The following is a 15,728-nucleotide window of genomic DNA, read 5'->3' as shown; positions in this document are numbered from 1 at the left end:
AGTAGCCCTAAAACAAATTTAAGACCCTCAAAAAAAACAAAAGTTGCCCAACTCTATGAAAGTATTCCTTTTTTTTTTTATGGATATAGGCCATGTTTATCATGTTTACATGAGAGAAGATCGAAAGGATCTAGATTTTATAACTACACTTTGCACAGATAATTTTTTACTTTGACACATGAAAATTACAAAATATAGTCTATTGATTTCATTATTTAATAAAATTAAGTTTTAAATATGTCTTTGAAAAGCATTTTTACATAAATTCGTTCCTTATATCTGCAAATTTAGACGTCCTGACGTACTTTATAATCCCATTCATCTATCGAAACCGACATGTAAGTCTAGCCTCTAGACAGTCTAGATATAACTAATTCTAAATCTAATTCAAAGAGGAACGATCTACTTTAACACATTAACATACAAAATGAAGTCCATTCATTTCATACTTTAATCAAATTAACCCACAAATTTTGTGTTTCTAAAGCATTTATTCACTATAGCTTGCATGTTGACATGCATTTTAATAGTCCCATTCATGTGTCGTGCACACTGCTATGTAAACACACTGTAATTGGACAGGCTACATGAGGCTCTATATGGGGGATATTAAATATACTAACATACACTAATTAATAAGCTTCTTGAGCCCTTGAATTCACTCTATAACAGTAGGTCTACATCTAGTATCTAGACCTAAATATATATGTAGACCTACAAGCAAATGTTTTTATTTAAAAAAAATGGATTTAGCTCCATTCATACTATTTTTACATTCACTTTCTTATTATTTCTTTTAATAGTTTCCAAAACACTCTCAGTGACTATATTGACAGTGATATGCAAATGAAGACCCGCGGCTAATGTATGGCTTGTAGTAGCATTAGATATGTATTAGTACCAGAAATGAGCAAACACTGGAGACTGCGAAGTACAAATTGATAACAAATGTTTATTACACAGAAAAAAAAAATTAAAAAAAAAGAATAAAAATAAAGATGTGATGAATGAAAAAGAAAAGAAATGTATGTCACATGGTACACTCATTCACAACAGAAGTTGAATTTTTTGTCTCAGTTTCTGGACTACACTTAAAAGTTAATTATCAATTAAAAAAAATTTTTTTTTAGCCCCTAATATTTCTTTTGATAAAAAAAAGAACACAATACTTTTTGAACATGTTCGTCAAACAACTGCATTTTTTTATAATAAAGAGAACTGGGTAAAACGAACAACTAAAAATAACTGGTCCCCTTTCCCGTCAGATGTTTCCTTGATTCTTACAAAAATCATCATAAACATTATAAAGTCTGCTGTTGTAAAAAAGGTGTCAGTGTGTGTGTGTGTGTATAGTTAAAACAAAGTGTTTGAAGTCTATCTCCTAAGACTTTGTATAGTTCTCATCAACAATACTTAATTGAAAGATTCCAGGGGTGTGGATTAACAATGGACACACATGAGATAACATTGTCATGAACAACACACAAACACACACATCGTCCATCTTACATGTGTGTGTGTGTGTGTTAAAACTGAAGTTCCATGGGATTGCTTCATATATATCCCCTGTCATGAATAGAAGAAACTCAAAAGAGATGATGTTGTGGGGTGATTAAATACTTTTTTGAGTCTACTTCATTTGAATAAAATAAACATTCTAGCTCTTGAGATCAATGATAATATGAATAGTTATTAATATGCTTTTTTTTTTTTTTTTTTTTAACTTTTTGGGAAGGTATGATTAAACAAAAATTGTTGAAATATAACAAATGAAAACCTTACAAAAAATAATTGACTAATGGATCTGTCCATTAAGTCTCAGCACCAGTTTGAAAAAGATTTATTAGATTGTTTACAAAAATAAACAAAAAAAAAAAAACTTGCCTGATTATGACAAAATTTGTTTCAACTGCAGATATAGAAATAACTAGGAATAATAAAAGCACTTGGAAACTAGTCAAGCAGCATAGTGAGAAAGCAAAGCTGGATTACATGAGAGCACTAAAAAGGGAGGCAATTCATTTCATTTTTATAAGGGCAGATAAAGCATGTTGAGAGCGTGATGGGAATTTGAATAAAAAAAATATATTGTTGTATTGTGGCAAATGTGATGCTTGGAGTTAAGGTTTTATGAAATGTGCAAGAGTTGAAACACCAAACAAGCTGTGCAGCTGAGGGACTGTACTAGTGCAGATACAAAGCTTTAAATGCAATGGGAAAACAGTGTTGTTGAAAGTTCTGTGAACCCTATGCTCAGCAACATTGTACCACACATTTCAAAGCTTGGTGGGAGCATGAAGAAACTCATAGGAGTCTAAAGCACAAAAGTTGAGAACCCCTTAAGCTTAGTTCAGTATCTTCCTATTCAATAGTTCAATTCCACAGAATTTCAAACAGCAATGTATACTTGACTTTGAAGCTTGAAGATTAGGTTTCTAGCACACAACATTGTGGTACCACTGCTATAACCTGCTGACTAGCATGTATGTCTGATGTGAGGATGCCCTACTGTGTGTGGCATGCGGACACAAACAAAGCAACAGATGAACAACACATTGACATCTTCTTCCAGTTTATTACATTTTTTTTAAACTTTTTTTTTCTTTAAGATAAATGACAAAACAATATTTAAAAAATGTCATCTAGTTTCCTGACCATGTTGACATGACAGTGCCAGGTGTTGATGACAGTATCAACTAGAAGTAAACACAATACATACACATAGTTTTTTGTACAAGTCTATCCCCTAAATAAAGACAATTGTTTACAAATTAAACAGACCTATACTTTAAAAAAAAAAATTGCATAAAATCTACATAAATTGTTATCAATTTAAAAACATTCCAGAGGCTTTAAGATGGATGAGCCCACATTGTGTAGGCTGGTTTTTGGTTGAAGGTTTAAAGTCTACTATGTTATCAATAAAATGCACATTGTATATAGATGTTTAATTCTACTGTGAACAGCTCTGTATGTTGCGTTCATGCCCAATATATACAAGCCAGAGAGGTGCCAGCCTTATAAACATGCCCATTCTGGGCCAACATGAGCTTGTTTAAAGGGCATTCACTCTGCTGCTAATCTCATGATGTACAAGTAATAGTACTCCAGACAAGTTAGCCCTCCCCTTTTTTTTTTTGAACCATGTATCTCTCCATCTACATTATGAGATTAGCGTTTCAACTCTGAATTTATAGCAATAGATACAACAGCAACTAATAACAGTCTAATTAAGTCTCTAGGAATAGACCAAATAATAAGAGCGAATGACATAACTGACCTACATATTTAATTTAAGTTTAACCTGACCTACATATTTAATTTAAGTTTAACACTAGATGGTAGATATGATCTCCATTTGATTGAAGGTTTTAATTCTAATGATTATTTTTTATTTAATAAATGTTTTTTGTTTTTTTTTAAATCTCCAACTATCAAAGTATATTTATAGAAATAACTGAGCCCTACGTTCATATAAGCATACATTTGCATATCAATTCTAGAAGGCCAAAGGGAAATAAGCAAGAGTTTGCTGAGGCCCAGAAATATCCTAAATTATGCAGAGTGTTGGTGTAAGCTCTGTAGAGTGTATGTAACATCAAGTGAACACCCAGGACAGAGAGCCCATGTAGCACTCAGTACAGAGAGCTCATGTAGCACTCAGTACAGAGAGCTCATGTAGCACTCAGCACAGAGAGCCCATGTAGCACTCGGCACAGAGAGCCCATGTAGCACTCGGCACAGAGAGCCCATGTAGCACTCGGCACAGAGAGCCCATGTAGCACTCGGCACAGAGAGCCCATGTAGCACACAGTACAGAGTGTCCATTGAACAGCAAGTAGAGAGTCCATTAACACCCATTACAGACAAAAAAACAAACAAAAGCCTGAAAGCCATACAATGCAAAGCAATGAAATTAAACTAGCAAATCAATATAGTAAGTATGAATACAGCTTCACAAAATGGGATAAACAAGCCAACTTGGCCCATTCAGTGCATCAATTCTGTCACCAACAGGACAAACTGCCTTGTCTAGTGCAACATTGAGTGTGATAAACAGGCCAACTTGGCCCATTCAACACATCCTAAACTCTAACTAACAAACATTTTATTTCCTGTGCATTCAAGCATTTCATTTTGTCTTAAATTTGAATGCAAAAATTAAAAAAAAACACAAACAAAAACGATATCTTTGTTAAGCGGCATAAATAAGACTCCTAGAGATTGAAACATTCAGGTTTTGTCATAATATAGCTTGAAATATGAGCAAATAATTTAATAGAAAAAAAAATGCTTCTAAAGTATTTAGGTTAACACAGCTACAAGGTCATGCACCACCTTGTGCAATGGTATTATATTTATCAACAGTTAATATGTCCAGTGGAATATCTACTCATATAAATAGATTGTTAATGCATCTTTTTTTTTTTCTTCAGTACAAAATTGTTGGTTGCTATACAGTGTTACAAAAAAAAAAAAAAATCACTCAGCAAATACAGGACCCACTATGTGAGGGCTCTGAAAACAAATGTACAAAAGAAATACATCTTCATACAACAGTCAATATTACAAACAAGATGAAAAAAAAAAATTGAACATCATCAACAAATAATATATGAATAAGATTAACATCCTATGATAAATCTCTTGAAAATGAAATCATTCTAATGAAAACAATTAGTAGAAAGAGAACAGACACACCCACAATGACAAAGTGAAAATACTAGATTAGATAAGTTTTGACTATAGTAGTATGGACTACACAGAACAAAGGGCACGAAAAGAGAAAGTCACATCACTGTAGTGGATATAAACACATGTTAATGCATTACTATAGTACATAAACACAGTAAAAAGGTATTGAACTAGATTTTAATTGTATATGCCTGGTATTGACATGGAAACTGATGAACTGTTAACTTTAACTAAATTTTTAAAAACCATCTGGACAATCAACTTGTGGCTGAACTTAAGGCAACAGAATGTGTGATTCTAGACTATTGAAGTTTTCAACTTTTCTAAGTTAGTGTAAACATAACTTTCTGAATTGAATTAAAAGATTAAAAAAACATTAATATAGAATACCAGCAATGTCAGATGGCTTAGCTCATGATGAGTTGTCAAAACAATGCTTAGGAATTCATTTACCACACTAATCTCTAATGATAGTAATCCTATATAGACATAGACCATAATTTAATGACAAATTTGAGCCAAGCCCAATGTTTTGTTAATGAAGTATTTCCATCAGTTAAAAAAAAGGAAACAAAAGACTATAGACACAATTTTGTGTAACTAGCTAAGACAGACATAGAGGTTGTCTTACTGTCACACAAAAGTTGTGAATTTAGATCTCTTCAAGTCAATAAACCACACAAATTCCTTGACTACTATGTTAACAGAAGTATTAAAGACAGAGGATATATATGCTTAAAACTAGATACAATTGTAGAATTGTTTTTTTTTAAATATCCAACACATATAAATATTACAACAAACCTTTTATCTATAAGAGAACAAAAAAAAAGGTCTCTTTCTAAGTAGAGAAAACAAGAGTCAACACATCACAAGTGAAAAGAAATCAGCCAGTTCAAAGTAAAAACATTGCATTCTAATGCAAAACAAAAGAAACCATTGTCTCATAATAAGACTGACATAGACACACAAAAATGAACACTTTATCTTGATGTCAGTCCAAGGCTGTAGTTACCATTCTTGAAATCCCAGGATTCTCTGATCACTTCCTGTTGCCTGAATGTTCTCCTTCCAAAGAAGTGTTGACCAAACCAAAGGAAAAAGTGTGAAAGGAAAAGCATCTACTTGCTGGTCACAGATTAGCTCAAAGAGAAAATAAGAAGGTCACATATAAGGCTGAGTTAGAATTGCTATAAGCCAACAGCTGTTAGTCAGGACTTGACCCCAGGCACTCGGGTTGCTGGCAGTAGGGAGTTATTTTTCTGTCATTACAACTAAGTATCTGGGTTTTAATCATAGAAAACAAAACCAACAACATGATTACAAAGAATAATAAATCATATATATATATATGTATATAAACATTGGACATTCAATAGTTTGTTTAATAATCAACAAATGCATGGCACAAGTATTTGGTAAGTGAATCAAGACACACACTAATTATAAACACACTCACACATATATATTTATATAAATATACATACATGTAAAATACAAAAAAAAAAAAAAAAAAAAAGGGTTATCATATAAAATATTTATGGAAAATTGACATGATGTGTTTAGGCTGATGTGTAACAGATTTTAGTGTCAGATGGCAGGACATTAATTTTTCATTATTTATTTTGAGATTGAGCCTTAAACTTCAGGAGGGGGCACTGGATGCATTACAACATTGGGTCATAAGGTCATCATATCCAATGGCATTGTACAACATTGGACCACAAGGTCATCATATCCAATGGACAGCAAGTACAACATTGGGCCACTGATAATAATAATGTTCAAAAACATGCCTGGCCAAGTCACTCTAGAATTTTAAGTTATCCTAAATGATGTACACACCTAAGAGAAAAAACTAAAATTACTAAATTAAAAAAAAAAACATATTTGTGTAAAATATGATAATCCAAACTTTGTCAAGTTTTTTTTTTCTTTAAATAACAGATTAAGATAATAGGAACATTTTTATGAAAAAATAAATCCTCCAAAAAAAAAAAAGAAAAAAAAAGACCAAAACAGTTAATGATTAACAAGAAAAAAAAATTTTATGTTACTTGAGTAAAACAATGGTGTCAGTTTGTAGCACTAAGTGAGTGACTATTGTTATAGACCAGGGTCTAGAGTTCATGAGGCCAAGTTTTGTGATGAAAGTGAAAGAAAACAATAACATTAATGTCACCACAAGAATGGTTTTAGAGAGAAGATCTGGATGGATCTGGCTAGGACACAAGAAAGACTTTGTTTTGAAAAAAAAAATGGAATTGTTGAAATAAATGCACTAGTAGTGATTCTATTACATTCAATACTCATCAACTAATAATAAACCATACACAAAATTGTCAGATCACTCATACATGCTAGATATAAGTCTACAGAGCTATTATCTACTTCAGAGATATCACACAGGCCTCCTCACTCTATGACCATAGTACAAACAACATGCTTACATGGGAAATAGCTAAATTGACTTCTTTCCCTAGGGAGCTTTCTTGACATACATCCCACCAGACTTCATCTCTAGTTTTGCCCCATCCTGGATCTAAATTTCTTGACCTGGTCTATTTCATTTAAATATAAATGATTAAGTAATTACCAATCAACGTATATGAAATTAATTTTACGATGAAAATGTTGCCAACCACATTTTTTTTTTATCCTTGAAAACTGAAATTTTCATTTTCTCTCTTTATCTCATTTATTTTTCACCATTCTCAAATTATTTTTTTTTATCAATTATTTCTTTAGGGCTCTGAGCACAAAGACTGATTCATTAAGTAACTAAAAAAATGAGAGTAGTCATTCTCTGCCATAAAGCCAAATGACTAAATAAGGAATAAACTATTCAGATTTAACTTAAAGACTCCCTGAAGGTTAAACTAGAGACAAAAACCAAATTCGTTCATTATGATATGTTTTGCAAGAGGAAAACCATTCAATTAATACTTGTTATATATGTCAGTGGACATTCAAAGAATGTCAGAAAAGGTTATACATTAAAAATCATTTTAACAATTCATTAGTGAAAGAAATAAAATAACAACATTGAACAAGATTATATTTTAAAAAAACTTTTTGTTAAAACAATATATTCAAAGAATTGAACCTAGAGACAATATAAAAACTGACTGATATACTCTTAAGTCTATGAATGGAATTGTAAGATTTGTTAGGACCATCACACAAGCATCTCCCAAAGACTAAAACATCTATAACACTCCACAGTTAATACATAAAATGTATATATATGTATATATATATATGTACATAAACTCAACCTCCTGATAAAATGTTGTGTATAGCATTCTAGAGTTTGTGAGAAAGACAGGTCACTATTGGGACATAGTCCACTACTTACAAAAACAGTGTTAAAAATAATGGATTTAAAACCATAGAAATGTTGACTTAAAAATGTATACATTTTTAGCCCAGATTCTAAAATATTTAGTATTAATTCAGAAATGCATTGCAATTTTTAAATAGCTTCTCCCACTATTAAAAAGGACTAAAAAAAAAAAGCTAGACTACACTGAAAAGTGTCTAAGAAAGTATCAACAAGTTTTAGGGTTATTGTAAATATAAAAGAGAGCACCACATTATCCTAATAATACTGCATTGAAATTTTTAAAAATAAACAGAGCACACTCATGCAGCATTGTCAGTGGCCATCTCAATACCCAAGGCTTCTGTGTCCCATAGATATACTATCAGGGCCAATGTGGATACATTGATCATCTTCACCATAGATATAGTGACCAGAGCCAGCAAAAGTTTACCATCAGACCTTCTAGTGAAGGTGAACAAGATTATTCTGTCTGTACTACACCCAAGAAGGTGTAGGTCTTGAGCATAGTACTTTACTACTCATCCTAGCCTTTCAGAGCCTTTAGAAATAGTGAGGCCATAACTTTCCCATTAGTAGGTCAGAATGTCAAAATGTCACAAAAGAATCTGCTAAGGTTTAAAATGGGATACATGAGGTTCTATAGGATAACTTGAGAACCCTGTTTAAAATATTCATGTATATAAATGTATATATATATATATATAATGTATAAATATAGTCCTTCATATAAAGATTACAACTTTCTGTCTGTTTTGTAAGTTGAAGTTGAAATATAGCGTACACTGTTTGAATATTTATACTTAAACATATGTAACATTTTGAATAAAAATTGTATTAATATTAAAAAAAAAAAAAAAGACTCAAATCTATATCAAAGAACAATGTACAATTCCATAGAATAGTTAAACACATACAATTATAAGAATGAAAAATAAAGTTCATATAAATGTTCAGATAAAAAGGAACCACTGTGAAGACTATGAACAAGTGGATGTCAGTATTCTATAAGAATGACATGACATGGATTTAGCCATGACCTTCATGACCTCATGTGCAGCCTGCATGTTAATATGGGGGAGAAAAAAAAGGGGTGGGGGAGGGATACAACAAGCACATAACACACACACACACACACCATTTAATAGAAAGGAATAGTTGTTGTTCACAAGTCATCAATGTAACAAGTAGCAATCTCAATGTTAACATCAACAGTATGAAGAAGTCTTTTGATAACATCACTTGGTTTAAGGCCTTCAACTAAAACTTGAGAGGAGAGAGGGGGGAGAGGACCACAAAGGCTTATGGTATGCACCAAATAGGACCCATGCAGGCTGCACATCAGGTCATTCAGGGGCTGAACAGAAATATGGCAATTTATGGCTATACACATGAGTTCATCTCATGGTAGAGTTCAAAGGTCAACTTGAAAATTGTCCTCCTTAAAGAAATCACTTTTTTCATATTAAAAAAAAAATCTTTTTTTTTTCTTTCTCTTGTATCAACTGAGGAATACAGACATCTTCCATAGTTTAAGGTTAGTTGTCCTGGCAATTCTTTAAACAAATTGCCAAATGGGCTTTTAACTTTCCATCAGAAAGGTATATTTCCTTTTTAACATATTTCTATTTTTTAGTTTGATATTAATGAAGTCTCACAAAGACTAAGATGGTGGAAGGTCTATAGGAATGTGGTAGTACTTGCAACGAGAGCGTTTGCAGGATTGACGGGTGGCATAGTCTCGGCAGACAGTCACATATCCATTGTTTACTTCTACATAGTCTAAGAAAGAGCAGAAACACTTATGTTACATCCAACACAAACACATAACCCTAACAAACAAATATCACTTGTGCATAGACCAGGAAGTCACTTTAAAAAGTAGCAATTAGATATGGTTTCTAAATAGGATTCAAATGACTTTGAAATTAATGAAACAAAAGCTTTAGGTATCATCAATTATACATTTAAACACTGAATAAGGTTTGATTGATAACTTTTATAGTCAAATCTCTATCAAAAACAGCATCTAATTAAGAGAGTTTAAAAACACATTGCTCTAAAAACAAATTTTGAAAGGTTTTTGATCAAGCATTAAAATTTGAAACCTATTACTAATATCTCATGGGGTGTGGTGGCTGAGTGGCAAAGCATTTGGCTTTTGAACGGAGGGATTAATGGTTCAAATCTCAGTGAGCAAATGGATTTCTGGATTTTTAGGATGCTGTGAGTCTGTCCAACTCTAATGAGTACCTAACTTTAGTTGGGAAAAGTAAAGGTGGTTGGTCATTATGCTGGCCACATGACACCCTCATTAACTGCTGGCCATAAAAGCAGATGATCTTTACACCATCAGCCCTAAAGATCACAAGGGATGAAAGGGATACTTTTTTTTACTATCAATATCTTAGCTTCAAACATTCACTTGAGTTAAATCCTTAAGAGTGAACATAAAAATTGGAAAATGATCTGACATAACTTACCCTCAGAAAGATGCACTTGTTTGCAGTATGGGCTAGTGCACTGCCCACACTTAAAATCTTGGCACACTGGGAGGGTGTCCCGCAACTACAACAGCCAAAGTAATAAAACACATTAGATTCCAGATGCACAAGTGAAAAAAAAAAAAAGGTCATGTCTAACACACACAAGAAGACACAACACTGAGATACAACATTAAAGTGATCTTTAGAGTTAAATGCAAGATTTGTTTTCAAACAGCCAAACTTAAATTCATGCGGAAAACAAAAAACAAACAAACATGGTGGTGATTCACTATGTAAGCAGTGAGAAAAAAAAAGTCCTTGTTAAAGTCTCTACAATAATGAAATATCAATGAACCAAAACAAAAGCAAATACCAATGTTTAAAAAGCATTAATTAAAAAACAACAACAACTGATTAAAGTGATTAGTGTTTTGTATTTCATTGTATATACAGTATTGAGTTTATGTTAGTATTATTATTTTAGTTTCATACATTTTTATATTGTATATATATATATATCACATACATGTTTCAATTTGATCTCTACATTCAATTCTTGGCTATTGGTTAAATTAAGCTGCTATAATGAGAAATAAATAATAGAAAGTTACAGGAGGCCTGCAAGCCATGCAGCTAATTCATACTTATAAACCTTTTCTGGCCACTATATCCAAATTTACCACCAAATAAATTGTCCCAACCAACACCTCAAAAATATTTTTGTTGAATGCATCGTTTCTCTAGACAGAAGAAAAATATGCCATTAGTCATAGAACTAGAATTTTTACTGGATTTGTTTTGTTTCTATAAGATATTAATATGGGAATTAAACAGATCTTCTTTTAGCTTCAAGGTTTATTTTCTATGTCCAATTTTGATTTACTATTTGTTTCCTTCAATGAGAAAAGGATCTAGTGTTTAGTCCATGTGTGTTTGCAATTTCAAAGTGTAACCTACACAGAAGGCATAAACTTGTAATGGTGTAAAAGTAAGATTACTTTAATACTTGAGAAAAATGTTGTGCATCGCCAACTAAGGAAGGCAAAGAATTCTGCTCATAGTGCAAAGTAAATATGTTCCTGATAGCAAAGTTCTTTATCTTCTTTCTAAAACTATTTTCTAAATAATGTGATGCCTATGTATTTTTTTTTTCAAGTGACTCTTCCTTTCAGCATTAAGCTTCTAATGATAATTCTAATGAAGAAAGAAAGAAAGAGAAAGGAAGAATGTAGAAATGAAAAAAAAACAACAAAAAAAAAACAACAGAGGAGGTAGTAGATGAGAAGATGTTAGTGGGGCCACAAATACCTGTTTGTTACTTCCAAAATATTCTACATGGTAAGCATTATGTGGGAGGCTAGGGAGACGAACCACACTGTTGCTGGAGTTGACGTTGCTTTGCAGGAACATGCTGCTGGGGGTGGCAGTGGCTGGGATGCTGTGGCCGCCGGTCATGGTCGATGATGAGGTGGCGCTGTTGGTGGTAATGGAGGGAGAGGTGGAGGGCATGAGGCTGGGCCCCAGTGCTGAAGTCAGCACTGGGGGCTGGACATGGTGGGGTAAGCTACTTTCAGTTGGGTATAAAAGTGTAGTATCTTAACAGCAGTGATGGAGTTCCAATTGAATCACAGTTAGACCAAGTGAAACATTTTGATCAGCATTCATTAAGGTCAAATTAAAAATTTTTTTGTTTGTTTGTATGGGGCATCAAGGATTTGGTTATTTCAAAAGAGGCAAATAAGGTTTATGAAGAATAATACAGGCCCAGCAACACAAGGAAAGCACATTGGCGTGGCATGCAGTACAGGGCAAGCATGTGAAAGGGAGGAAACAAAAATCAAATGAGTATGCACACAAAAAAAACATTAACTTAAAAAAAAAACAACTAAAAAATTGGGTTAATCCAGATAATTATAACCAAGCAAAATGTTACAATTAATGTAGTAATAATAACAACATGCAGACAAAATTAATAGCATTAATTGTGCAATAATATGTTAATTTAATTGGTTAATACACTATAATCAAACCTTTTTGTGTAATGTTTATATCTACACATGCAACATTTAAAACACATGCAGGTGTGCTCTGTTAGTTTAAATTGTCAAATGTTAGTGAGCTGTGTCACATTTTAGTGTGTTGGTCAGTTGCTATCTACAGTCAAAGTATGAAGAACAATTCACAAATCTTAAATGATTCAAACATTCAACTATATTTCAACTATACTTTCCAACTAATATACAGCATATAAACATTTCAATGGCCTAACAGCTCTTATCTGTGTCAACAGTAGTTCTCAAAATACTGAAATGATCACATACCAAACAGTAAGCGTCAAGATATTACTTTTTAATATTTTTTTTAGTACATACTCTTTACTAAGAAAGTGTCTGTCAAATAGCTGAGCTTCCAGTGAGCCCTCCTATGAAAGTAGTTTGAGAATTACTGCTCTATATGACTCTATAATAAAGGTTTATATGATCATGTGACATTCAAGTGCTAACAGTAAGAGGAACTGAGATTGTGTGTTTGTCTTGAAAGCATGAAGTAGGAGTGTGTGTATATAAATGAGGAGACACGAATGAGTTTGCTTAATGTATCAGTTAACCCAAGATAACATTGACCAGATCTCTGGTCAAATGAGTGCTCTCACATTTAAACTACATATCAATGGAAGATTTTATTTCTCAAGAAGTTCATTTAAATGATACTCAGTTAAATATATATATATATAAATCAAAACAGTCTGTACAGATTATTCCAGAACTGGAAGAAGATAATGTAGATGTAAATGTTGATAAGGAATCACAGAGAGGAAAGCAATGACAATCAATTCACCATTTCTTAAATAAATCCTAGAACTGGTGACAATCAAAACATCTATAAGTGAATTACTTATTTCTTATGATAGCCTTTGAATGGATATAGAATTATGCATAAGATACTCTTGAAATGATTCTCTTTGATGTCCATTATTCTTCAAGACTTTACATTAAAATTACATTAGATCAGTGTTTATTACAAATAAATTAGATTTGACAAAATACTAAGTTATGTTTATTTAATTCAAAAACTGTATAAAGCTTAAACTTATTGGATTTTTACAAAGATGCAGTTTTAGTTAGTTTCAATTTGAAATCATTCCATTTTTAAACATCTCTTGCTATGGAAAAAAACATTATTATTTCTATTTTGATGAGTCTTTATAACCATTGGAAAGGGAGCTAGAAAGAATGCCATCTTTACACTACTTAACTTGAAACTAGAAATCAGTTTTCTTGTCCAACTCTCTGTACTATCATAGAAAGTAACATCCAATTGAAACTGTTTTAATGTGAATCCAAAAGTGTTTTATAATGTGTACATCCAAAAGTGATGAAGACAAAAATAGAGTAATATAAAGCAAAAATGGACCAGCTCTTGTCCAAACATTAAGAAAAATGATGCATACAAACTATCCTGACACAATTAACATATAATTTTTCCACTCTGAATCAGACACAACAGTATGAAACAAGACATGTTCTGGTAACTGAAAAAAAGGGTCTAGCAAACATGCCATTATGGAGTGTTATCAAAGCTGCATATTTTATTAAGAGGCCAAAACGAGATACTGGCACAAAATAGAACTAAGAAAAAACTGTATGGAGAGATCTAGAAACCTCTACACAGTTTATCTTAGATAAAAGACTAGTTAACTGAATACCCCCCCCCCTCCCTCCAGCATGATAATGAGAACGCATAGAATAAGAATAATCTAATCTATCTATCTAATATTATACAGACGTTACTTCAAAAAAGAAGATGATTACGTCCTATGCGTCATTCATCAAGTCATGCATGTTAACCAATGACTTAAATTCTGCCAAGTCACTGGTTTTCCTGGCTGGCTCAGGCAACCCATTATAACTTTAAAGGTGAACTGATACATTTAGCATTCTATATGTAAAATACTTAGAAACTAAATAACATTGTGTTGATATGGATCATTGCAATGAGTTCAACTCTACAGAATGGATCATTGCAATGAGTTCAACTCAAGCCCAAAAGTGGTAAAAAACAACTTACACATAGCATACTCACAGGACATGGGGATGTAGGGTGCTGGCTGCTGTAACTGCATCAAGGAGGTGTGCTGGAGGGGAGACATCATGTTGGCTTGGTACACCGGGATGCCACCTTTGCTCAAATCTCCAACTGCTATTCTCTTGTATGCCGGTATCATGCCTGGCATGGAGCTCTGCTTTCAGTCATCCATAAAGTGTGTGCGTGTGTGACAGGTGAAACAGAAAATCCAAGGTGACCGTAGGTATTAAGTTCATGGAAGTCCAATGTGATCACAGATAGAAGATGAAGAAAAAGAGAGAGAGAGAGAGAGAAACAAAAAATATTAGTAAATGAAAAGCAAATATTTAAAATGATGGTAACTATGGTAACCTAAATGCTAAGCCAGAGGTCAGCAACCTAAGGACAAAATTGTGCTTTTTTAAAAAAATCAATTGTTTTCTTTTTTTATCCGAATGCTAGATCTACAGACCTATACAAATATTGATCTAGTTTATTCAATTTTTTTTATGTTATATGATTAGGAGGGAAAAAAACTACTAGCTGTGTCATGCTTTGCACACATTCCCACAGATTGCTAACCACTGGTCTAAGCTGACAATCAAACACTGGTCACACTCAAGCCAAACACAGAGACAAGACAAACACACAAGTATGACCAAGTGATATGTATGGTTGTCTGGCTGGCCAGACAGGAGAAGATAATCTCAACATGTCAACTTAAATAAAATGTTTTCTTTTTGTTTTGCAAGGGGTAAGATAATCTCAACATATTATCAGCACAGAGTTTAAACACCTTGAAAGCATAGTTATAATAAAAAAATTAATAAAAGGTAGTTGAAAAGGTACTCTTTGACAAATTTAGCATTTAAATCTTATCCAAAATAATGTTGAAAAGTTTGTAATAAGATAAAAAGGTTAAGCTGGCTGGTCACAGTGTGCCTTTATAGTTCATCCATCTATTGATAGTAATCCAAATGTTAACTGCTAAAAAAAAGCCATTCTACATAAAAATTGATTTATGTGAGAATTTGGGGCTTAATGTCGGCAGACTTTGGTTTTAAACTTCATTAAGTAGATAGTTGTTCTAGGCGATTGAAATCTGTAGCAATTCCAACAAAACAAAATTAAGGAAGGAA

General features: G+C 32.6%; 1 protein-coding gene across 30 annotated transcripts in view; it reads right to left on the bottom strand.

Moving 5' to 3' along the window:
* Positions 1–932: 932 nt before the first annotated feature.
* LOC106055813 (muscleblind-like protein 2a) overlaps positions 933–15,728 on the bottom strand; it is a 293,711-nt gene continuing 278,915 nt past the window's right edge. For 29 of the 30 annotated variants that reach the window (XM_056012958.1, XM_056012960.1, XM_056012962.1 and 26 more), the window contains 4 exons: positions 14,593–14,764; positions 11,833–12,119; positions 10,522–10,606; positions 933–9,820 (listed from right to left, as the gene is read on the bottom strand). In XM_056012958.1, the coding sequence (XP_055868933.1) occupies positions 9,702–9,820; positions 10,522–10,606; positions 11,833–12,119; positions 14,593–14,764 (663 nt within the window). In that variant the 3' untranslated portion in view covers positions 933–9,701. The remainder of the gene's footprint in view (positions 9,821–10,521; positions 10,607–11,832; positions 12,120–14,592; positions 14,765–15,728) is intronic. The other variant, XM_056012943.1, reaches the window with a different exon arrangement.

This window comes from Biomphalaria glabrata, chromosome 15, assembly GCF_947242115.1.
Source record: "Biomphalaria glabrata chromosome 15, xgBioGlab47.1, whole genome shotgun sequence".
Classification (NCBI taxonomy): domain Eukaryota; kingdom Metazoa; phylum Mollusca; class Gastropoda; family Planorbidae; genus Biomphalaria; species Biomphalaria glabrata.
Note: the sequence above shows the minus strand (reverse complement) of the source record. Positions and strands in the feature narration are given on the sequence as shown.